The sequence below is a fragment of the Triturus cristatus genome, chromosome 1_2 (genome assembly GCF_964204655.1).
Source record: "Triturus cristatus chromosome 1_2, aTriCri1.1, whole genome shotgun sequence".
Classification (NCBI taxonomy): domain Eukaryota; kingdom Metazoa; phylum Chordata; class Amphibia; order Caudata; family Salamandridae; genus Triturus; species Triturus cristatus.
Window position 1 is genome coordinate 856,090,003 of NC_140580.1, and position 26,411 is coordinate 856,116,413.

Below are 26,411 nucleotides of genomic sequence, written 5' to 3' on the forward strand. Positions count from 1 at the left end.
TGCATAACAGAAAACTGACAATTCCCATCAGGTGTTGATAATGCTGTTTTTTCTTTGGCTCCTGGGGCCATGCCAATCTGCCAGTACCCTGCAGTTAAGTCAAAGGTACTAAGTAATTTGTCTGCACCCAATTTATCTATCAACTCATCAGCCCTGGGTATGGGGTAAGCATCTGTCTTTGTGACAGAGTTGGGACCTCTGTAGTCCACACAGACCCTAATCTCTTTTTCCACCCTGTGGATGAGGTATGGGGACTAAGACCACTGGCCTGGCCCAGAGACTCTGAGGGTTCAATAACCCCGAACTCGATCATCTTGCTGACTGCAGCTTTGATACTCTCCTTAACTTGATCAGACTGTCGATTTTGTTTTTGACTGGTACACTTTCCCCAGTGTCCACATCATGGGTACACCAGTGTGTCTGACCAGGGTCAAGGAGAAGAGCTTAGCATACTGCTGTAAGACTTGCTTACAGTCAGCCTGCTGTTGGGCAGTGAGGGTGTCTGAATAGACCACTCCATTCACTGACCCAACTTTGGGGCTGTAAGAAAGGAGGCCAGTGAGCGGTTCACTCTGTCTCCTGATCCTCATGAGTAACCATCAACATGGTTATGTTAGCTCTGTCATAAATAAGCTTTAGACGTTTCACATGGAATACCCTTTTGGGGGTCCTGCTTGTGCCCAGGTCCACCAAGTAGGTGACCTCACTTTTCTTTTCCGAGATGGGGTAGGAGCCACTCCATTAGTCCTGGGGCGCCCTTGGTGCCACAGGCTCCAAAACCCACACCTTTTGCCCAGTTTGGAATTCCACCAGTGCAGCTTTTTGGTCATACCAGTGCTTCTGGAGCTCCTGGCTGGCCTCAAGTTTCTTGGAAGCTTTTCCCCATGTACTCTGCCACTCTGGACCTTAGGCCTAGTACATTGTCCACAATATCCTGTTTGTGTTCTTGGAGAGGCTTCTCCCAACCCTCCTTAACAAGTGTGGTTCTTTAACAGGGTGGCCAAACAGAAGTTCAAAGTGGGAAAACCCTACTCCCTTCTGAGGTACCTACCTGTAGACAGCAAGGACATCCCAGCTCCTTTTGAGGTTCAGTTCAGTTTTTCACCTCACAAGAGAAAACAGTATGTTTCCTCTTGTGACGTGTAGGATCTTTGTGCATTTGTGGAGATTTTACGAAAATTCTCCTAGTACCCAGCTGATTATGTATCCTTTTTTGTTGAGTGTCCAAATGTTCTTGCAGACATTTCAGAATTGGCTATCCAAAGTCCTCAGAAGCTGCAGCGGAGGCAGCAGTGTTAAAGGGTTTTGATGAGAAAAATGGTTGCACAACAGAGGGCACTGAGCTCTATCTTGGTGCAGAATGCCTTGGCACAGTGGATTTCGACTTCGAACTTTATTTCTGCTCCAAAGGTTTCGGGGCAGGATGTTCGAGCCGAAAATCTTGGAGCCGCGAGTGTGTGCTGGATGCGCCTTCGTATCTGGCGCTCAGGTGGTGGATGAAGCTCTATGTTTCAAGGACTTTGGTGCTGAATATGATATGGGCGTCAGGTCCACCTCGCAAATTGTGTCCACCATGGCCAGAAGGCAGTGGTGCGCCAGACGCTTCACAGGCACTGGAGCTTGAGGTTGCCACCTGTTGGTGATGTGTAGGGGAAGCATGAGTGCTCAATGCGATCTTTTGTTGATGCTGGATAGAGGAAGGTTGCTCGACCTCTGCAGAGTTGGCCCTTTCTAGAGAGAAGGCTTTGTCCATTTCGACACCTGGAGCACCTGTTTCTTCCAGATCAGACTCCTCAGGTTACCCAAAGATGTCGGGAGTATTTTCCACTACTCGGCTGTGTGCCATGGTGACCTAAGTGTGGAGACAAGCGTATTAGTTCCGTAGTGTCTTTTTATTCCGTAACACAAGACGTGCCGGGCAGGAATCTTCTCGGTGGTCAGGAGACAAGCAGAGATTGCAAACTTCATGAAGGTCCGATCTCAGGTACTTAGCACAGCAGTTAGGACAGAAATGGAATGGAGTCCTTCCCATCATGAAGACATTCTCGACCCTAATGTTGGGAGTATAGAGGTTTGGAGCCAACAAAGTTCAAACCGAAGCATGATTACAGAAACCGCTGGAAGCAATATTGTTTCACAGAACTGACGATGGGACAGATCTGAAGGCCCGGCAAGAACACCACACGGCAGCGACCTGGCACTCACAACTACACGTCTGAACCAAACAGCGGAGAATAAAAAATCTAACAATGGAGCCGATGCCCATGCGCTATACCACTAATAAGTTGAGTCACTAGATCCTGTGACTCAAAAAGAAAAAAGTTGTGCATGCCGGGCCCAACACTAGATGGCTGAAGTATGCACAACATGTGTATTTACAGATACACATCCCACATACCGAAGTTCTATGAAACCTTGTTCATGGGTAAAAAATAACTAGAAATGCAATTCAAACTATGCTAAAATAAATTATAAATATAAATTCCAGCAAGCTGAATATTCATGGTGTAAAAAAGAGCAGGTTACTCACCTTCGGCAATGCTCTTTCTGATAGACTATCCGTCCACAAATTCCTCATTTGTTGATTAATCCCCAGGCGTCGGACTAGATCCGAAATATTTTCCATAGTACCTTTGTGAGCCAGAGGGCGGCATCTTGCAATTCTGCACTGATGCTGTCAGACACCAGAAAATTCAAACAGGGCATGTTTACGCACTGCTCAAGCACTCTGAAATTAGTTGCTTTCAAGACTGTCCATGCCCACAGATGTAGAGCCTCAAAAGTAACTTGGTAAAGAGTGTACAGATCCCTAGACTTGAGATCTTATTAATGGGCAGAGTCCAAACACAGAAAGGGGAGGATGGGAGAGTCAGTGAGAAATCTAAAGCTAGACAGTCTCTACTAGTTACAGTTACCAAAGGTAAGTAACTTGTTCTTCTGATTTCTAGCTGCAGGTTTTTACCTTTTGAATTTATGCCATTGCGTACTTAAAGGGAAGTAGGCCAAAGATGGACTCAAACCAACCACTGTTAGCAGCACTAGACCTCATTGAACGGGAAAGCAGTCCTTCGCCAATGCGTTACAGACCTTTAATGCAGACCACAATTTAGTGGGAGCAATATACTTCTGCACAGCTTTGCCTTTTTTTCGCTGATCGTACACCCGGTGGTCTTTGGTGCGATTGATGTAGAAGCTGAGCGATCTCTTAGGGGTCCAAGCGATGGAGCTTCTCCTCATATGGGTGAGGTGGAGCATAGAACGCTGGCAGAGTAATGATTTGGCGAACGTGGAAAGGCATCACAACTTTCAGGAGAAAGGAGGCCTTTGTATACAGAAACAATTTGTCTGGGAAGATGGTGGTGGCAGTGGATAAACATACAGAGCCTGAAGCTCACTCACACACCATGCTGAAGTGATGGCAACATGGAATTTTGATGATAAGCTGCAATGGACAACTGTGGAGTGGTTTGAATGGAGTACGCATCAAATAAGTAAGGACAAGACTGAGGTCCCAATGGGGCATCACAAACAGATAATGCAGAACTATATGTTACAGCCCTTTCAAAAACACAACAGGTGATTTAAACAAAAGGGGCTTAACAGGCAACTGTAAGAGGACAGAGATTGTCAAAAGATAACCTTAAACTGTGCCCAGAACAAGGCCTTGTTGGGTGACCTAACATGTAGTAAAACATCAGACCGTTTGGCCTGGAGAGGGTTAATCTGGCGAGTGCTGCACCAGCCCACAAATCTGCCCAGTAAGGAAATGCCTCTTTTGTATGGTCACCCAAACGTTTTTGGCCTGATGTTGTGATATTTTGACTCAGAGTGCACAAAGACCTGCTAACCAGATCTCAGTGCTGTGTGTGTGACATTGGCTCATACCAGATGAGCTTATGCTCACTTACTAGTAAGCCTCTAGTATTAGGAGCATGTAAAATAGAGGGTCACTCCAGAGATTGCAGCGCTTGTTGTGCCACCCAGGACATGACCCAAGTAAAACACGTCTCCCAGTCCACCACAGTAACCTGGAAGAGCATTTCTGAACTGTTAGCCCGACTTTGCCATTTAAACCAATTATAAAGCCAAAGGTTCCTTCTGTAAAATGAATATGTCACTCCTAAGGCAGGCCTACAGAGTCCAAGGCAGGAGGCAGCAAATTTAATGGCAAGAGCATGTAGTTTACATGTTCCGACAGTAAAAACACATCTCGTTTTTTTACTGTGGAAAGACTTGGTCTACCTATTAGCAGGTACAGAGTTACAATCAGATCCCTCAACTGTGCTAACTCTGGAATGGTGTGACCAAAGTAGATATGCCAAGGTATCAAACAACTCGTAAGTTGAACTTGATTCTCAAGTTGAAATTAATGTAACATGTGCAACTTCTGGAAAAGTATCTTTAACACTCCTGTGTTCCTGCACTGCATTTGTCCCGGAGACAGCTTTTCATGTCCGTTTGGGGAGACTTGCCAACATCTCCCAGAACAGGATACAATAAAAGCCTGAGTGGGAGAGGGGTGTTACCAATCTCTGGCTGAAAGCCACACAATTGTTGGTCCAAAAGGTGAGCTTCAACAGTGAAGCAGTCTTTGTAGAGCAAATGGGGTACACTTGGGTGAGGGGCTGCATAATTGTTGGCTGTTACTCAGGAAGGAGAGAGGAAACTATTTGCCAAACCAGTTTTGGCAACGGGTATGTAGCCCATGGTAGCCATACTTCTGGGATGGGCTAGGGAGCACCACACGCTGAGAGAAGTCTCCTACCATATTGGAAGTGGGAAGAATAGTGCATCTTGGGATAGCCAGATGAAACACTTTGCAAGAAGTGGCCCTGAGTAGGGAGGCAACCTAGTAGCCCACCAGCTACCTATCACCTCCAACCGGAGGGCATTTTCTGGGCCTAAAATGGCACCCCTGCACTCTGAAAGAAGATCTCATCTGGACTGGAAGGACCGAAGGATTGCCCTGCTGCACCATGGGGCCAGCAGAGACTGCACCACGTGGACTGTACCTGCTCAACCTGGTCACAAGCAAAGTACAGGGACAGTGCCTGCTGTGTACTGCTCGTGGAGAAGTCAACTTCAAACCCAAGTTGAAGCCAGAGATTCCAAAAGCCAGTAGACTGACTTCCTGTTCGCAGCACAGGGCCACAACAGTTGAAGAAGCCTGCTGGGACGAGTTGCTAGCCCAAATCCTCAAGCTGACATTTCTAGTCATCGTGCAGCACCCGAGATCAAGAACCGATGCTCAAAATTGAATGCGAGCTTCCTGAACCCGCGATAGTCTGAGTGCAGCCTGGTCACCCAGAAGGCAAGTTATCGTCCAAGAAAGAATTCTGCTGTGACCGCGATACGGGCAACAGGTAGCCCAGTGGCTCCTGGACTATTGCCAGGACAGAGAGTACTGCGAGGAATGCCTACCCCTTTGGCCAGGACCGCCTCACCAAGCCTGTGGACCAGGGAGTAGCTGCAGGAAGCCCCTCGTCAATAGCATTACATTCAAAGTCTCCTTGAGCATCTTAATCTTCCTGTATCCCTTGCATCAGGGCTACTCCATATGAACCTATAGCAAAGGGATAAACACACCTGGAATTAACTGAAGGCTACTCCCACATTTGAGGCAACTGTTTCAGTGGACCTTGCTAGTCATCGGGACTGGCTCTATGCCGGAGTTGGACACCCAAAATACCCAAGTAATCCCACTGACACTTGCCCAAAGTTTTCGCTAAAACATATTCTATTTGTTGAATTTGCCAAGGCTTGTTCGCAATTAAGTGAAGACCAACAGCAGAGGTATGTAGAGGTGCAGGGATTTATTGGGCCACCGTCAGTTCAGCTCACCAAGGCCCAAGGGCTTCGGGTGCAGGGGTGTCTTTCGACATCGGAGTCTTCTCACTGCAGCTGGTAGCAGACAGAGGGAGCCTCTGGATTCACACTGCAGGCACTATCGGGGAGATCAGTAGAGGTCAGCCAACGCTGGACTCTAGGTCAGGATCACTGGGGAGACTTCACTGCACAGGTGTGCCAATCAGACTTGTGCTGTGGGCATCGGGTGCAAAGTGGGCAGAAGACGCAGATCTGCCTTGATCCAGGGTTCTTGGAGTTGGATTTTTCTGGACAGGGCAGCTGTCATCTGGAGAAAGGAGTATTTTTCGAAGGCATAAGTGTTTTCAGAGGTCACTGGCTGCTAGACAGGTCACAAGTTCATCAAAGCTGAAGAAAGGCTGGTAGAGCTGGCGCCAAGTGTAAGAAAGTGCCCTCTTTTTGCAAAGTTGCACCCAATTTTTGCTAAACTGCTGATTTACTTTGACTGAGTGTGCCCTGGGTTCCTGCCAAGCCTAAGTTATTTCCCTAAACTGCATTAAAAACAAAACCCAATTGGTACTCTTTGGCCACAGGTTAGTCCCTTGTAAATGGTACCACAGGTACCAAGGGCACTGTGGCCAGGAACGCCTGTAAGGGCTGCAGCACTTATTGTGCCACCCTTAGAGGCCCTGTACCATTACACACACTGACCTTGCAAGGCTGCGTGTTTTGGTGCAGAACAAATTGAAGAGTCGACATGGCACACGTGCCATGCCTACAACCCACTGCCCCAGCATAGGTCAGCCACCCCTCTAGCTGGGTGCACTATAGCAGTGGTGAGTGTACAGGTTTTTTTGTATTTATTGAGTTTTATATAGAGCTGGCTGGACCCGAAGGTATCGGAGCGCTTTACATTGTGAACAACTGTAAGTTACAACAATCATCATTTAGTAAGACTAGATGGAGAGGTGGGGGAGGGGGGGTGAGACCCAGGAAGGGGGGGGGGGGGGGGAGGGTAGGCATAGACAGGGCGGGCAGAAAGAGAAAGACGTTCACCTCAAGCGAAGAGAAAGCATAGCAAAGAAAAGGATGGGTTCAGGGAATAGTAAATGGGAGACAGACTTGCGCGGAATTAATAAGGATGGTGGATGAGAATTAAGAAGGGGGGGGGAGAGAGGAAGAAAGGGACAACAGTGATGTTATGAAAGCCGGTGAGGGGATAGGAGGGAGCCGGGGGATGGAGAAAGGCAGACCAGAAGGAGGGGGAAATACTTTGGGGATCGCCGGATTGAGAGCGGAGGGGAGGGGGGAGGGACAAGAATACAACAAGATGGTGGGTCCAGGTCCGAGGGATCTTCGATAGTCAATAACAAAATGGCTGGTGGGTCGAAAAAGTCAGAGGGACAAAAGTTCACGATACGAAACCAGGAAGAAAGATTTAAATGCAAAGAGGGGAGAAGTCAAAGGAGGGTGTGTAGATCCTTAGTCAAAGGCAGGAGGCCGAGAAAATAAATATGCAGAGGCTCCGGATCACAGGGGCATCGGCAAGGTTCATGAGCCCTGTACCTTTACAGTGTCTAAGCCAATCCTTAGACAATGTAAGTGCAGTAATGTCATTAAGAGTATATGGTAAGTGCAGTAATGTCATTAAGAGTATATGGTACTGGGAGTTCGTCATTAGTAACTCCACAGCACAATAATGGCTTTACTGAAAACTGGGAAGTTTGGTATCAAACTTCTCCGCACATTAAACCCACACTGATGCCAGTGTGGGTTTAATGAAAAATGCACTCAGAGGGCATCTTAGAGATACCCCCTATAAAACAACCTAACACTAGTGTCCAGGCTGCGTGGCTGCTCGCCAGCTGCCACCATCAGATGTTTTGGGACCCCTGGGTCGAGAGCCTGCTGCTCTCGGGTGCCAAGCCTCCTCCCCCAGGATGGGCAGGGTCCACGAAGGGGAAGCTTGAAAGGCTTTCCCCCTTTGTGAGCTTCCCCAGGCCTTAGCTGCTTCCAGAAACTCACCCCCATCGGTTATGACCCCCACTTTGGACAGGAGAATCGGTGGGAAAACCAGGTGAGGAAGGGAGGTGTGCCCACCTTTGCCAATCCCAGCCCTCATGTGGGGGAGGCAAGGTGAAGCACAACTCTCAGTCCCCGCCATCTTGCAAATGGGGACACCCAGCCAACCAGAGTTAGGCCTATGCCCCCCTCCCACTGGAGGGCGGCATAATAGGGGGTGCACCCACCCCAAGGAAGAGACCCGTTGGTCCCAACCTTTATCAAGGTTGGTCCCAACTTTTATGAGGATAAACCTCAAGATGGCAGCGGGGAAAGAGGCTTGAATCAGAGCTCCTGGGGGTACAGAATCACAAGTAAGTGCAAATCCAAAGCGCCCCCGCCTCCCCGCAAAGAATGCACCGATCGCATCCATCCACGAAGCCTCACCAATCGCATACACTGAGGAGGTGAACCGGAATCCGTGCTGCTGAGCCTCCACGGAGGCACAGATCCGCATCTCGCTGCCTCCGCCTAGGACAGATTTTCCCCAGGCAACGGACGGACACCCCAACAGAAGGTCCGGGAAAACACCGCTAATGACGTGCAAGAACCCCGCTGAAACCGCATACAACTCCAAACAGTTACAGAACGACTGCTGGAAGCTGCCTCACAATAAGGAGAAAAGGGAGCTAGTCACCGGACTGCCTGGCCCTAAAATGGCACCCGTGGTGATGCAACGAGGAACCCCGTTGCGCCTACAAGCCACTTAATTCCTCTTTCTGGAGACAGAGTGTTTCTCCCAAGTTCCCCCAATACACCCTTCAACCTGGGATATCTGAAACTACTCTCTGGGTCCTCGCAAGCTCAATCTCGGTCACCGGACTGCCTGATCCTAAAATGGCACCCGGGGTGCTGAAAAGATAAACCCCGCGCGTCTACAATCCACAAAACCCACTCTCCCGAGTGTCTCTCCACTGTTCCTCCGCCCACCCTGCAATCATTGGATATCAACATCTACTCTCCAGGCCGACGGAAGATAAATGGGGCTCGTCATCGGACTGCCTGACCCCAAAATGGCGCCCATGGTGCTAAACGAGCCCTTAGGCACCTTTTAAAGACACACTTCTAATCAGTCTACAGCCAGCACACTCCTTGCCCCCAGTTAGCAGCAGTGTTAAAATTAGGGCTGAATGATCAGCATAGAGTAGATTGTGATGGCATAAAATGGAGGGTTACATATAGGGAGATCACAAATGTCTCAGAGTAAAAAATTATTGGAGCGATTGCACGACAGAGGTTGCGCCATAATTCAACATATTAACACTAAAGGATGCGTTGGGCTGCAATTTAGGGATACATAGAAATTAGATTTTGCAACACCGACGCAGGACTTTAAAATGCCCGAGGCTGACTAACTTACTCCTCCAGCTTCTGCCTAACTAGTAGTTCTGACCCTACACCACCCTCATGCAGGAGATCCATGGCCCCAAAAAAAGGTGCACCCCGCCTCCCTATAACCCCTCTCTATTTAGAATATACACCAGTCCTTTCCCCACCGTAACACATCTTTCACCCATACCTATCCACACTAGCTCCAGTGCTCTAAACTCCAATCTCAGCAACCCCCAACCCTCATCTATCGGAATAACAACGGATCCTCCCACACCGACACAGACCCCACAAGCTTCCGTGATATAGCCTACAGCCCGTCAATTCTTCAGATACCGGTCCTTAACGCACTACCTGGTCCACAGGAGACTGTTTCTGCCCCCACACTTCCTTAGGAAGATTATTAGGATAAACGCTGTTCCCTAGCCAAACAAACCACTTCGAAACACTCCCACATACAATATATGGAATGCCCCGGATGCTGGTCCCCTAGGAGACAACTATTGCGGTAACTCAGTTTAGCCACCCCCCCCTTTCCAAATCAGACAAAATGATACCAGTCACTCCAACCTCACCATACCCTGACACAACTACCTAAAACCACACGGCTCAAACTCCTTCCTCCTGCCCATACTGGGGGAGGAGATCTAGCACCTCGCCCAGGATGTGCATTGTTGCAGGCCCACGAGAGCAGGAGCTCTCCTACCCAGGGGTCCAGCAACATGTCTGCTGTGTGGCAGCCTAGGCAGCCTCCCAGACCAGACGTGGATTGTAGGTTAGGTTTCAGGGGGCATCTCGAAGATGCACTCTGGGGAGCTTGGTACATTAAATCCCACACGGGCATCAGTGCGGGTTTAATGTGCTGAGAAGTTTGATACCAATCTTCTCAGTCTTCAGTGTTGCCATTATGGTGCTGTGGAGTTCGTGTTTGACGAGCTCTCAGCACCATGTACTCTTAAATGGCAGCACTGCACTGGGTACTGTAGGGGCACAGGGCTCATGCTCCTGTGCCCACACCACTGGCATAGGGCACCCAGCTAGAGGGGTGGCTGATGTATGCCAGGGCAGTGTAGGTGGTGGGCATGGCACACAGGGATGTGTGCCATTTCGACTCTTTGTTTTGTCTTGTACCCAGACACTCAGCCTGCAAGGGCAGTGTGTGTGTGTTAGGGTACAGGGCCCCTAATGGTGGCACAATGAGTGCTGCAGCCCTTAGAGGCCTTCCCTGGTCGCAAGGCCCTGGGTACCTAGGGTACCATTTACCAGGGGATGACATGTGGCCAGGGTTTGCCAATTTGGGTTTTAGGTTTCAAGGGAAGGAACATAGGCCCTGGGCACCCGATTGGCAGGTGTCCAGGGCACACTCAGTCAAAGTACATTCAGCAATTCCGCAAAAAGTGGGGGCATACCATGCAAGAAAGATGGCACTTTCTCACACTGCTCTAGCGAGGCTCCCCAACCCCGTAGCCCGAAACCCTCCCCCCCCTCGCCTCACTCTGCCCCCTTCAAACAACCAGTGCCACCAACCCGCAATCTAAGCCACCCAGCTCCCTCTCGATTCACACACGCAAGCTGAGGTCACCAAACACTCGACGTAAACCCTCTTACCCCTTACCCTTGACTACCTCAAGAGACAACACTGACAACGGAAATAACAAAACCCACTTCATCAACGACAAGCTCCCATCGTCTCGAGACATCCCTCCCCAAACCACCCCCATTCACCCTACAGGGAAAATGGCGTGACGTCTCGCCTTGCTAGAAAGCCAAATAAATAAGGTACTACTAGGCCTCAAAGAAATCACAATGAACCTCACCTCACCCCGTAGACCCAACCAACACTTGCTCCCGACCCACACCACTTACAATAATAAACGCACAAGGCCCCCCAAGGCTTCAGGGCCCTGGTGGAACACTACCCCTCTCCTCGACCCGGCACAAAGATCCAGAAGAACAAGTGATGCAATATCTTCAAGTAAAGCCTCAGACCTTGCCTCCTCTTACACCACTTCCACGACTACCACCCCCAATCCTCAGATCCAAGTCATCACAGGAGTTAGAAGAGACCGCGCTCCTCCCAGGTCCCAAGACCCCCAGCATGCCTCGCGATCATTACGAGGGCCTCCCCAGTGAAGTTACCCAAATACGGAGAGACCTGCACCAACTGCATGCTTATTAACTGTAGATCAGCCATCAAACACGCCACAGAGCTAGCTGAAACCATCCTGACCCATGACTTTGACATCACGTTCATCCCTGAAACCTGGCTTAACGAGTTCTCCTCCCCAATCATCGACATGCTCGTGCCCCCCGGCATTGCAATCATAAACAAAGACAGAAAAATCCATCGCGGAGGGGGCATAGCAATCAGACGCAACTAGAGCCAAATTTCAGGGGGGGGGCTAAGAAAAATTTCGGGGGGGGGGGGCTGAATCTTTTAAGCCATAGGCAGAGTGGAGCTGCAGGGGCTCTTAGAAGGGGTGAAACAGCGAGGCCTCATTAACATGCAAATGGTCTTTTAAAGACCTGTGAAGTGCTCGGGTGCGGCTGTGTGTGCGCCGGGAAGCTGTCTCATCCCGGGCTGCCACACACGACGGAGGGGGGCTGAAGCCCTGCGAGTCCAATGGGTGTTGCGCGCCTGATAGCAATCATACACAAGAATACCATCTCTGTGATGGAAACCGAATCCCTCAAGTACAACACTTTTGAATGTCTTACCGTCAACATCAAGATGAGGGAAAACAAAACACTATCTTGCAATCTTCTCTACCATCCACCAGGCAACAACACCCCATTTGGAGAACACCTATCAGATCTGATATCTAACTGCGCACTCCGGGACGCCAGCAACCTAATTCTTGGAGACCTCAACCGCCACTGGAATGAGGAAAACAACCTGCTGATTCAAAACCTGAACAAACTCCTACACAACAACAATCTCACCCAACACTGCTCAGAGGTAACCCATATCAAAGGATCAACCATGGATGTCATTGTCCCACATGATGCAGTGGCGTAATGAAACTTGAGGGGGCCCCCCTGCAGGGTATGTGGAGGGGCCCCCTCTGAACTTAATCTGGAGCTCTCCAGCCGAAGTGCAGTGCTGAGGGGGCCCCCTGGAGGTTGGGCCCCCCCCGCACCACGGGGGATGTGGGGACCCATGGTACGCCCCTGACCTGACGCAGTCTCGATCGACCGCATCATGCCAGTCGACTGGTCTGACCATCATATCATCCTATTTCACATCAACCAATCGATCCTACACAAACCCCCCCAATCAGGTCCACCCCCTCTGGGTAAGAAATCTAAAGCAGATCCCCATGGACGTCCTGGAAGAAAAGATAAGCTCTCTCCTCCCAACCTCCTATGACGACCTATCCACTACAGAACTCACCTCTCACTACAACTCCACCATGATCAACATTTTGGACCAAATAGCACCCTTAAAAAAAAAAAAAAAAAAAACAGAGCCAGGGCCACACCTTCCAGATCCTGGTTTAACACAGACAAACCCAAAAAGGAGACAACTCAGAGCAACGGAAAGACTCTGGCAGAACAATCCGTCCCCAATCCACCTGGACCAACTCAAAGAAACAAGCAAGAAGTACAAGAACCACATCAAGCGCGAAAAAACTTCCTTCTTTCGCAATGCCCTTGAAAACGCTAAAAACAGACCAAATGAGCTCTTCACCCTCATCAGGCAACAAACTTCCAAGCCCCCAGTGTCCACAACACAGCCTTCTAATGCCCTGTGTGAGAACTTTGCCAACTTCTTTAACGACAAAATCTCCAAGATTGAGCTCTCCCTGGACGTCAACCGTACCCTCGTCCATAGGAGCCCAGCCCCAGGAGAAGATAACTCACCCAATCACCCTCCTAACCAATGGAAATCATTCAACACCGTCTCGGAATTAGAGATAGTCAAACTGATCTCCACCTCAAAGCCCTCCTCTCACTCCGTGGACCCTTTTCCTGCCCAACTGGCCAAAAAGCTAAAACTCTCCCTAGCACCGCTCTGGACCAGGATCATAAACAGCTCCCTGAGCTCTGGAGTTATTCCGGACTGCCTCAAGTGACACCACTACTGAAAAAACCAGGCTTGGACACCAATGATTTGAATAACTACAGACCCGTCTCCAATCTTCTTCTCCAGGCCAAAACGTTGGAAAAGTGCATTCTCCTCCAACTGACACCACATGGACAGCATCAACCTCCTGAACCCCAACCAATCGGGCTTCAGAAAAGGTTGTAGGACAGACAGCGATCCTTAATATCATGGATGATCTACACAAGTCCCTCGATTCAGACCAATGCTCCCTACTTATCCTCCTGGACCTATCGGCAGCCTTCGATACGGTTGACCAACAACTACTCATTAAGGTACTCCAAGAAAGGTTAGGGGCTGAAGAGGCAGTCTTACACTGGTTCGGCTACTTTCTCCAAAATCGCTCTAAAAGAGTCAAAATCAACAACTTTACGTCGGACCTTCACCCTGTCAGCAGAGGCGTCCCTCAAGGACCAATCCTCTCCCTGCAACTATTCAACATATACATGGAACGCCTCACCACCATTCTCAAAACATCCAACATTCCCTTCCACCTCTATGCGGACGAAACCCCAGATCCATCTCAAAACCTCCTCCATTGAAGACATCCAAAGACTCAACGACACTCTCAGAGAAGTCCAACACTGGCTCTCATCAAACCACTTGAAATTGAATCAAGACAAAACTGAAATCCTCCTCATCTCTAACAAAACGAAAAACCCCCAAGTCACATAATGGCTAAAAGCAATTGAGGCTCTCAACAACAAATCTCTACCTGGCCGACTCCGTAAATCGCTGGGAATCACCTTGGACCCCAAACTAAGCATGGTTAAACACATCAAGAACACAGCAAAGAGTGCCTTCCTCAACCTGAAACTACTAAGCAAGATAAAACCCTTCTTCCCGAACAACGACCTCAAACAAGCGACACAATCCTTGGTACTTTCCAGATTGGATTACAGAAATCCAACCCTCACAGGAAGAGCAAAATCACACCTAACTCCCCCCCGATCAACCCTGAATGCAGCTGCAAGAATAGTTACCGGAGTAAAAAAATATGACCACCTCTCGCCCGCACTCAGAGTTGAAATGGCTCCCAGGTGAAATGCGTGCCAATTTCAGAACTGGCTGCCTCACACACAAAGCCCTTCACACAGGAAAACCCGCATACCTGGCCTCCAAACTCACGAAGGCCGGTCAGACAAGGAACCTCAAGAGTTCAAACACTATTCCTCATACCGCCGAAATTCCGTAAACAAAAAAAAAAAAACACAGCACGATCCTTCTCTTGAAGTGCGCCCAAAATCTGGAACTCTATCCCAGTTCATATCAGGACCATCCCTTCCTTTTTAAAGTTCAAAAGGCAGCTCAAAGACCTCTTCCTCAAGAGCACTCTTTCAAATGGATAGAATTCCACTAAAACTCATGAGCGTGCACACTTTGGCACAATGACACTTTGAAACTAAGTTCTCTACCTCACGCCTAGCCCGACTCCTACCCACTATCCCGCCGTTCGGTAGGATGCCAGGCTTGAAATACTGTGCTCTATTACGAGATTATGCAACTTCCTGGCCTCCAGCATCATACAACGTGCAAAATCTCCCTCTGCACCTTGAGGCTTTTTGTGTGACCACCGCTATAATACCGGTCTAATACTGTTGTAATATGTGTTCTCCTCTACTAATTGTTGTAAAGCCTTCGGGTCTGGCTAGCGCTATATAAAACTCCGAAATAATAAATAAATGATCAACCTCTAACGCCCCTAAATCTAGTGTTTAGAAGCAACCCTGAACCTTGCAACCTCAGACAGGAATCGACAAGAAGAAGGACCGAAGAACCCGTGCTGAACTAATGAGAGGAGGAAGCCCACTAACTTGCACCAGTCCTACCGGCCTGTCCCCACCTCTAACCTGCTCCAGCGAAATCTTGATGTGTACCGCAGCCAGCAGCCTTCATAACCCCGAGGACCTGCCCTGCCTTCCAAGTCAAAGACTTTGTTTCCTGTGAACACCGGATTTGCTCACCCATAGACTCTGGCTCCGGTCAAAACCGCGAGTCTGCACCACTCTGCACCAACCGCCTACGGCCCGAGTTCGAGTGGCCCAACACCACGAGGTCTCCCCGGCGATCCTGACCCGAGATCTGGTGATCTATAACCTGCCTCGAATCTCCAAGCGAAGCCTGCAGCCTCTTTCTGGAAAATCCCCCTGACCACGACCGGAGCTGTTAAGAAAACCTGACACCTTAAGACACCCCTGCACCAGACGTCCCATGGCCTTGGGTGGCCCAACCAACGTGTCCCAGCATCCCAACTTACCTCTCCAACTGGTGGTCACCTCTAGAGGATCTTCGTCCCCGAGCATGCTGTCTTTGTTGCTACCTGAGAATCCCCATGGAAATCAACAGGGCAACCAACATTAAAACAGCATCCTGCAACCAGCCGCCCCTGCTGATGTACTCAGAGTGCTAACTCGGACCCCCCTGTGCCCTGAGCCTAACACCAGGAGCTTTGCTCCCACAACCCTGTGGCATGCCACCAACCTGAGACCCCCTATTCCCCATTGGATAACATTGGGCCTCAGCACTCTGCACCCGCCGCCCTAGTGCTGCTGAGAGTGTTTCAGGAGTGCATCATCGACCCTGGAGGAACCCTGGTTCTAACCCAGGATACCAACTCCCACAACCAAGTACTTACCTGTTAACTGATAAACACATTTGCTCCACAGGAATACATTGACTGTTTTTACTTGGAATAATTTTCAAGTGTGGAGTTGGTTTTATATGAAAACTTGAAAAACTGCACAACTAAAAACTGCTTTACTTACCTTTTCTCTAGGAAATGTTCCACTGTGATATCTAGGCATAGCACACTGAGTAGAAAAAGTAATCTGAAAAGTAATCCAAAGTAATCTAAGAGTAATTTCCACTGTAGTGAAAAGATTTACAAACCTGTAACAGACATTTTCATTCAGCTTGCTTGTATTGTTCAACCTGCCCTTAAACTTACCATTTACACTTACCTGTACCAGGCTTGCTTGGTTCTAGAAAATAAATACAACTACATAACATTATTTATACAAACAAATTGTTCCGAGTTCAGTCTTCGAGTGTGTGACATAATTTCTTGCCAGAGTGTGTACAACAAATGCTTAACACCACCCTTTGATAAAGCCTTACTGCTCGCCCACACTACCACAAATAGATAAGGTGCTATCTACTTTTACCTCTGCCTACCTTTGGGGTTCCACTGGACTCTGCACACTATACCTCATTTTGGTATAGTATATACAGAGCCAGCTTACTACACCAAGGCAGTCATCTTCAGTCTTCTCTGTAGGGATGTCTTTCTTCTTAGGTCACTGCGGATTTAGTTGCCAGGTCGAGGGAACCACCTAAATACTAAATTTAGGGACTTTTAGGGAAGTTGCAGGAAGGGCCAATGGGCACCTTACCCTCAATTTTGCGACCCTCCTGTGGGAAGAGGTAGAGACCTAGCCCTGATTGGAGGGGGGTCTCCGAATCATTAAGATGGCAGGGACTGAAAGATGTGCTTCACCTCACTTCCACCTTAAGGGTGGGGTTTGCAGAGGTGGGCACACCTCCAATTCTTCTAGGTTTTCCTGCCAGTTTCCCTGCCCAAAGTGGGAGTGTAAACCGAGGGCTGCCATCTGCTGGTAGCAGCAGAGGCTGGGGGTCGCATTACAAAGGCGGCAGGCTGCTGAAGATTCCTCTTCGAGAATTGGACTATCCTAGGGGAGGATGTGTGACACATCTGCCAAGGATGAGAATTGTTTCTGGTCCCAGAGAGCAGAGGCTCTCCCCTCAGGGGTCCAGAAATAAGTTTGTGTGTGGCAGGCTGCCTAAAGTCAGTCGGTGCCCACACCAGGGTCGGTAGGGTTTCAGGGGCACTTCTGAGGGGTCCTCTGAGGACAGGTTTTAAGAAATGTCACACTGCCATCAGTGTGGATTTATTAAAACGAGCTGTTTGGTACCAAACACTCCTGGTTTCAGTGAAGCCATCATGGTGCTGGGAACTCAAGTCGTCGAGTTTCCATCCCATGCACTCCACATGGATTCCCTGGCAATGCTTAAGAATGGACTGAAGTACTGTATGGGCATATCTACTCATGTAGATATGCCCTCACCTGTGGTATGGCACACCCTGGCTAGGGCTGTAAGGCATGCTAGAGAGGTGACTTACCTACACCTACAGGCAGTGCTGGCTGGCATGGCACCCAGGCAGGGTGCCATGACAACTTTGTTTTTCACCTCAAAAGGGCATGCAAGCTGCAAGGGCAGTGGCAGGGTCCCAGGGGACCCTCTTCAGCTCCCAGGCCCTAGATACTCAGGGTACCATTCACTACTAACTTACAGGGGGCAGAAGTACCAATTGTGGGTATGTTTTAGGGAAAAAGCACTGACACAGGGGACCTGTTGGCAGGGAGCCTGTGAGCTACAATCAAAACCAGGCAAAACGTGGCGGCTAACCATGTCAAAAGAGGCACTTTCTCATACTCATGTATTTTATATTTCATTGTTTTGGTGCTATTTAAATGCTTTACATTGTGAGGTTGCACAACCACACCATATAGCATGAAGGTGGAGGATGCAAAGGCAGGGGTGGAGAACCTGAACATTTGGCAACATTAAATCCTCCCAGATGGGCAGCCTGATTGGAGGGCAGATGCTCAAGCCCAGGAGTTCTGAATTTCATACTCTCCATGCCCAGTCCAGAGTCACTAGAATGACTTGGGCGCGATCTGTCCAGATCTTCTTGAGAACTTGGAGCAGAAGTGGTATCGGGAGAAAGGCATACAGGATTCCGCAGTTCCCCTAGAGGAAGAACACGTCTCCAAGCAAGAGATGCCGTGGAAACTTCAAGTGCAGAAGCACGGACATTGCGCACTCTTGGTGGTAGCAAACCGATCTAGCCAAGCTTCTCCTCCTTTGCGAAAAAGACCATATGCCACCTTCGGCAGTAGTTGCCACTTGTGATGTACTAGCCAACAACAGCTGAGCTTGACTGCCTGGTATTTAATGATCCTGCCAGGTGGTTAACACCAGGAAAATACCTTGGGGGTTCAGCCATTTCTAGAGGCACAAGGCCTCTTGATACAGGGTACATGACCCCACCTCATCCGGTCTGCTGCAGTACAATTGTGGTGGCGTGGTTTATGAGCACCTGTATCAGCCTTCCCTTGGACGGTAGAAAAACTTTCAGAACTAAGCAGGTGACCCTCAGCATCAGAAGAGTGACATCGAACTGGTACTCTGCCGCATACCAGAGGCCTCTGATGTCCACGCCTCCCAAATGGCCACCCCAACCTAGAAGCGATGCATCAGCCACCACTGTCAGCTCTGGGTGGTAGAGGGGTCTGCTGCTGACCCAAGTGCAGTCCAGTAGCCGCCACTTTAAATATTTTGCAGTCTCCTTCAAAATCTGGACGTGGACTCTTGATGTTGGGTCACTGGGACTACAGATCCTACTGCAGAGACAGCATATGCCACCTGGCTTGCTCGACCAGCAGGATACAGGAGGCCATCAGTCCCAGCATCCCAGAAGCCTGAATCAACCTCATTAAAATCCAGGACCGAGGCTGAAAGATCGGGGTCATAGCCTGAATGTCCTGGACTCTTTCCCAGGGGAAAGGCACGAAACTGAACTGTGTCCAGAATGCTCCAATGAGAGGGAGATTCTGAGAAGGGGTCAGGTGTGATTTTGGCACATTTATAGTGAACTCCAAAGGGGCGCAGGAGGTTCACCGTAGTCTGGAGGTGGTTGAACAAAGCCTAGGGCAAGCCTGGCTTCAACAGACAGTCAAGGTAGGAGAAAACTGGCACCCCTGAACTAAGATGTGCTGCCACTACTGCCATCACTTTTGTGAACACCCAAGGGCAGCTGGTGATACCACAGCGAGCTGGAAATGCTCCTCCTACCACGAACTGTATATAAACCCAATGGACCGATAGGATGGAAATAGGACTCATTCAGGTACATCACCACCATCCAGCCTCCATGGTCTAGGGTAGAGAAGACCTGAGCCAGGGTGAGTATCTTGAGTTTCTTTTTTCAGAGGAAGCGCTTGAGAACCCACGAAGAAAGAGTCCCCATTCGCTAGGATGCCACAAACCCTCACCCCCCTGCCCTTGGGCTTCAACACCACCACCATCACTGTTACCATTCGCATTATTACTACCACCGCATTGTCAACACATCTACCATCATGCTTTGACACCATCATCCTCATGTTGAAACCACCCTAATTCAACAAGTTACTTTCCATTATATGCCCACACAACCACCAGCATACAATGGCACAGTCATCACAATCATGTTGATAAAACCATCTTTCCTCTACAAAACCAAGATCACACAATGACATAACATCTTATGCCACACACACACACACACAATCAAGCTCCCAGACGACTATCATCGACCAACACACACAACATGATAGGGTTTCCATCATATAGCCAAACAACCAACACCATAAGCCAACACACCCACTATCATACATCAACACTGGTGGCAGATTAGTAAAAAGAAGTTCCTTAACTTTGCAATTGTTTTGTGTTGTATCCATTTTTCCAACTGTAACATTATTTCAACTTTAATATTTTTAGTAAATATATACTTGGATAACATGCCTGGGTGCTTTTATTCCGCAAAATGCAGTTATATAAACCTATATTTTACAGAAACCAATGAAATATGGAAGCTATTTTTTCACTGGGCCTTGTGAATTATGGGTTTTGTAATCATAATGATCTACCTAAAACAATTTGTACATTTATTTTTATCAATTGGTTCACCAACCTTTTATTCACATAAGGCAAACAGAACCTGAACATTACAATTACAATCAGTGACCATTGTTTGCTTCATCTTACAGACAGCCGATTCAACAATCTCTGCCTTCTATAGGCAAAATATTTTTGACACAGCTGTGTGGGCTTATTTTAGAATTCTAAACTTTTAACTAGATAATTATTGATCTTGGCTGTTTTCCACAAGCGTTTTTCAAGCTGCCTGCCATACAATAAACATAGAATATAAAAATACATAACTAGTAGCACATGTACTATGACCTATGGTAACGTATCAGGGTTATGGTGACATTTACTAACTGCACTGCATTCAGCTTTGTGGTTTATGATGCCAACAGAACTCTTCCATTGTAGTGTAGTGCCATATTACACGATTACTCGTTGTGAATTACATAAATTCAAATGGCAGGGAATAATTATTCAAAGTCCTGGCAGTAACTTGTTGAAGGCTGGAGTTTTTAGTGAACAGCACAGAGGAAAGGAACCATATTGGTTATCTACTAATCAGAATGAGATTCCAGTAATCGTGCTACCTGAGTCAAGCAACGTTTTGGACCCTAGTGTTTGCTTTAGGCATGGAGAATTACGTAGAAAATACATCAAGTAGTTCCAACAAGTCTTACCTTCCTATAGGATGTGGACAGGAGAGTTAGAAGAAGGTTGGTAATGGGCACAGAATCAATGAGACGTTGTATCCGTTGAATGGATGTACTCTGTGCCATGATGCTGAGCTCAGCAGGGGGTCCATCAGTCTCCCAACTCTAGATACAAGGAATCATAGCAGAGGTCAGTATACTGACCAATCTGTAAAGTCAAAGAACAACCATGTGACGCGACAGTAACCACTCACCTTATGTCGAGCTTCAACTTGCAAGTCTTGAAAGAGTGATGTGAGCAGTTTAATGGCATGATTTGCAAGCACCACAGACAGAACTCCGAAGCCCTGGTGTCTAAACAGAAAAGTTTTAAAAAAGGGGCAAGCATTAACCTTTAAGAACCATCACCTCCTTCTTGAGACTCCTGTAAATGAACCACAAAATCCCAAAAATACACAACTTTTGTAAACAATCAAGAAGCGTAGTGTGATGTCAGTACAAAACATACATGCACACTAGAATACACACCTATGAAACATCATAACATACCAATCCCACCTCAATCATCGTTCACCAATCTTTGAAACACACTCTAGAAATGTGCTCTGATAGAGGTTGCAAGAAATAAAGTAAAAAAGGTCTCACCCTTTGGCTGAGCCAATGTGGAGCTACTACCTTTGCGAATGTTTGAGGATGCTGTTCAGCATCAGGAAAAGAAAAAAAAATTCAATCTTAAATTGCATCACAAAAAAGTGCTACGACGTGTATGCCCGAAGCGAGTGGTGACGCATGCATACATAAGCCACCGCTCTACAGCAGCCATAGCATGATGGCAGGCCTCAAAGAAACAAAAATGTTACTAGCCCTGCAGGTGTAGTCACTTGAATAACCTACGCGCCCTAACTGCAATGCACTTAACAAATAAACTGTTCTCAAATTGTGTGATCCTAGGCAAATATTTCATTTTATAGAGCCACCTTTCTTCATTAGCACATTTGAGAGCACATTAAAATGTGAGTTCAGCATTTCTGAGCTACAAAAAAAGGTTTTGGCTTGATTAAATAGACTAAATGTTTGCCCCATCTATAATAAGAATCTAGCCCACATATAGGGTTCATGCGATCCCTGATTTGCCTCTTAGTTCACTAATAGCATTGCCAAAAGAGGAGAGGCAAGAGTGTTTCTCAATTCTGGTTTAAAAAAATCAATTTTTGTTTACACTCTATTAGAACCATGCTCATCACATAGTACAAATGATGGTTTCAGACGTCTCTTCTCCCTTATGCACCAGGGTCCCCCTGGTGTAGATAACCTGATTCCCGGGGCATTCACGGTTGGAGTGGCTCTACAACCTTCAGTTTTCAAGGAAATTCTTAGAGATCTTCTGGGAAGGGTCCTTCTGCAAAAGTGCAACTGAGACTTTTCCATTGACTTCCATTGGTCACACGGCTGTGCTTCCACTCTGCACACAGCCTCTGTGGGTTTCCTGGCTACTTACCTTTAGTGGTTCCTTGTGTCCCCAGCTCCTCTGGGTCTTCTGGTCCAAGTCCCGTTCTCCTTTGCAGTTTGCATTCCAATTTCTTGGGATATGGTTTGGCCTTCCCCTGGAGACCACTGAATTTTGTGCTACTTAACGGATTCCATTTGAAGCATTCTTGTGTATTGTGTTGATATCGCCGGATAGGAGATATACAAATGTGCTAGTGAGTGTTGTGTAATAAATAGAAGTATTTTAAACACTGTGTGGTTTCTTTTTCATTTAAATTACACTACAAGATTACACTGGTAAAACAAGCTGCTTAACACTCCTTCAAGATAAGCCTGAAGACTGCTCTACACAGCTACCACTTGGAGAGATTTCTATGGTTATCAAAGTCCACTAAAATCACCACAAGGGTTGCCTGGATTAGTGCAAGGTGATCACTAAAGTGTGCACTATATACTAAGCCAGTCTCCTACACCGACTATTCCCCTGTTACTTAAGTTCGTATCTTTACCCAGCTGCAGCCTCTTCACCGACTTTTGAATCTCCCTGATGCCTGTGGGCCCAAGTGTGTTGACAGTATGTCCAGAGTGGTGGCCGAAATTTTACATGAATCTCGCTTCGCACCTCACCTGTGGTCCCTCAAAGCTGCCAGAACATGTATTGCGCCTGTGCAGGCCACTCACACCCCAGGGTCTGCAGCAGCGGCCTCGTGGGCAATGCCTCCTCCGCCCCACACAGGCATCACAACTTACCTCCCGCTCTCAAGGCCGGCCACTGCTGAGCTCACACTACAGCAGGCCCTCCAGGAACTATCATTGGGTGCAAGACGGCAACCAGTCCCCCCCCCCTTCTGAGTCCAATCCTCAACACTCCCAGGTTAATGTCGCTGGCTGTGGAGGGCCTCCCTTTTTGACCACAGTGTCTACAAGTCTACAATGCTCACTATAAGTTAGTGCGTTTGTACAGGCCCACTTCTCCACCAGGCTTTGCTGCGTCACCTCAACTGGCTATACCAAAGGGGATGATGGACGGAGCGTTTGAGCAAATCAAACACTCACCCCCAGTCATGGCCATATGCAAATCAGTCTGACCCTGTGCCTCATGGGAAAAGTCCAGCCCGAACTGCCAAGCCATGTCTTCCCTGGACCGGACACAAGAATCCTGGGACCAGTTTCGGGTTCATAACCCTCATCAGCCAGGCTATCTTGAATCCAGTGGCAAAGTGAGCAAGGGACCCACGTCTGGGCATACCCTGCCAACTTAGGGCGAACAAAGCGATACCAAAGGGGATGATGGACCGAGCTAGTTCTTACTGCACACAAAATCTCTGTCTCTTAGGATTGGCGAAGTTCCAGTCTTCTCCTTGCAGGCCTCAAGCGTAGGGGAGAGGAAGAGGACAGCTTTGCACAGTCTCTGCTCCTTCCCAACCACCGCACAGTATGCCTCCTCTGGTGCAAGCATCCCACCGTAGAAGCACAGGCACACTGGGCCAGAGTACCCATGACATCACACTAGCACCGCGGGCACTCGTGCTCTTCCACTTGCTTACAGCCCTCCTGCAACCCACACAGCACTGCAGGGGGGGTCAGCACTTAAACCTTCACCCCAGGATCAGCCGCGATGGGCCTTTATTTATTGCAGGCTACGATCCCTCACCACCTCAGCCAGGTCCGCTCTTCCCTACACTTGAAGAGGGTCTGGGACTGATTCGGCCCAGGCAGGCCGCAACTCCCAGCTTTACTCTATTCCCAGTGCCTAAGACGGCTGAGGCGCACCTTTACTGAGTGGCATATCCCCATCCTCTGCGGTGATGTCTCTACTTCGCCATCCCATATCTTGACTCTTCCTCTAGGTCTGCGAGCAAGGCACGATTCAAACCTTTACCAGTGCCCCTTATCAGGAGAGGCCTCCTTGAGCACAACTCGTGTGGCATTAATCAATAAGCCGCACTTCATGAAGAAAAAACTTAAGTGCAGATGGTGTGGGATTCAACTGCAGCAGCTGCAGAGCTGTCTCAGGGCGCGGCCATCTTGGTCGGCGGCTAGCCACAACCTCTAAAAACTCACTTTTAATAAATATTATACTAAAGCATGATGTGGTAGCGCACCGTCATTTACAGATAGTAAATTTACTATTGAAATGGCCAAACAAGTCCACCCTAACATGCATGCAGGTTTACTGATAAAACTATACAGTGTATAAACAATCTGTGACAATGGGTTTCAGCAAACATATTTGCACATCACTAAGTAAACTGCCCTGATTTGTTTTCATCCCAGTAAAAAAGTTTTATCACACAATTACAAAAAAATTGGCTTTCATAACTACTAAAACAGATTTTTAAATATTTGCACAGTTCACGCATTAGCCATTTAAATGTTGCGTGTCACAGTTCACTTTACAAAATCCTTGAACTCTGCAATCATAGAAAATTAATTATAAGAAGACAAACTGACTTCGGTCTCTGAACACAGAGCTAATGTGGCAGGATAAAAACAAGATTTAAAGGTATCTTGTAGGAAAGTGCCCCTTTTTGTCACTGTAACCTCAGATTTTTGCCACTGGTACCGATGTTTTTCGACTGGTGTGCACTGGGTCCCTGCTAACGAGGCACCAGTGCTCTTTCCCTAAAATGGTCTAAATGTAACAATTGGCACATACTTTGGCACCCTGCAAGTCCCTAGTGATACCCCTGGTACCTAGGGCATGAGTCCCAAGGGCTACAGCATGTAATATGCCACCCTAAGGGACCCCAATACAAATTGCATGCAGCCTGCCATTGCAGACTTCGTGTCATGGTGCAAACTGAGTGAACACACAATATGGCACACTCGCTGTGTGCCATGTCAAAGTCACTGCATGTAATGTATGAAAGTCCCCCTACAGCACACCTTGTAGCTTTAAGGCAGGGTGCATTATATTACATGTGAGGGCATATCTGCATGAACAGATAGGTCCCTGTGCTGTCTAGTTTAATTACTAGATGGTACAAGTGAACAGGGAATCCCCTCTTAAGTATATGTACTGGGCACTGGTTATTAGGAGTTCCCCAGCTACATGATGGCTGTACTGAAACCTATGGTGTCTGGCATTACGTACCTTGTCCTAATAAATTTGAACTGTTGCCAGTACAAGATTTATTATGAGATGCACCCAGAGGCACCTTAGAGGTACCCTCTGACAAACCTACCACTATCTAGTGTGCTGGCTGGTATACTCCAGCTTGTTTCTGACCTCCTGCAGGCCAAAAACAATGCTTGCTCCAGAGAAAGGTGTTAACATCGCCTCCAGCAGGATGGCTAGTGATTTAGCATACCAAGACCAGTTGTTTCAAAGCCCCTGCCACCTTTGAAATGCGACCCAGGCTTCACCCAGACCTGGGAGATGCCACCCCCTTCCATGAGGCCTATTTCAGACCAGGACAGGCGGTAAATTAGCTATGCCAGTAGCGTGTTGCACCACCAGGCTATTCACACCCCTAAGGTGGGCTGCCTGGTGTGCTCCACGAAAGAAGGATTTGACTATCTTGTCTTTGGTGGAATTAGGAACTCTGGAACAGGGTTATGCCCACTTCCCACAGGAAGTGGTCACATAGGGGATGTAGTTACCCCAAGGGTAAGCAGCTTATTGACCACTGCCCTTCACACCCCTTAATGCCCCTAAATCGCGTAGTTAACTGGCCCACTGACACCAAGAACTCTTATTTACCAGACTAAAGAAGAAGGACAAAGACGAGCCGAAGAACACAAGAACTGTGGACTTGGTGCCAAACCCTGCCTGCCTGCAATTGCAAAGACCTCTCTAGTCCTGCAGCTGCGCGTCCTCCAAAAGCCTCGGAGGCTGTCAGCACTTTGCCAACCAGCCATCATCTGCCTTGAAGTGGAGGAGTCACTTCCCTGCAGCCACCAATCACATGGACCTGGTACACTGTTCTGCTGCCCCCAAGTTCAGCGAAACAGCATCCGAGGAGGAGGAGGAGGAGGTCTCTGTGTTCCAGGAGGTCAGATCTGTCTCTCTACTGATTGGAGATGCCAGGACCCCCAGGAGCCGTTCTGCACCAATGCCCGCGGTACCTGTGCCATTGCTGCAACTAATGCAAAAAGAACGGAAGATGGACGGAATGCTGAACCAATCAAACATTCACCCCCAGTCACAGATCTGGGTTAAATCCATCATTTTTTTCACACCACACCATTCCAGTTTAGACCCAGCCATATGCAAATCAGTCTTGACCCGAACAGTCCAGCTCAAACTGCCA

At 48.2% G+C, this 26,411-nt stretch overlaps 1 protein-coding gene across 14 annotated transcripts in view; it reads right to left on the reverse strand.

Annotated features, from left to right (window-relative positions):
- UBR4 (ubiquitin protein ligase E3 component n-recognin 4) overlaps nt 1–26,411 on the reverse strand; it is a 1,980,383-nt gene that overhangs the window by 1,856,668 nt on the left and 97,304 nt on the right. For all 14 annotated transcript variants that reach the window (XM_085609056.1, XM_085609055.1, XM_085609054.1 and 11 more), the window contains exons 12-13: nt 20,922–21,021; nt 20,695–20,832 (exon numbers count right to left, since the gene is read on the reverse strand). In XM_085609056.1, the coding sequence (XP_085465182.1) occupies nt 20,695–20,832; nt 20,922–21,021 (238 nt within the window). The remainder of the gene's footprint in view (nt 1–20,694; nt 20,833–20,921; nt 21,022–26,411) is intronic.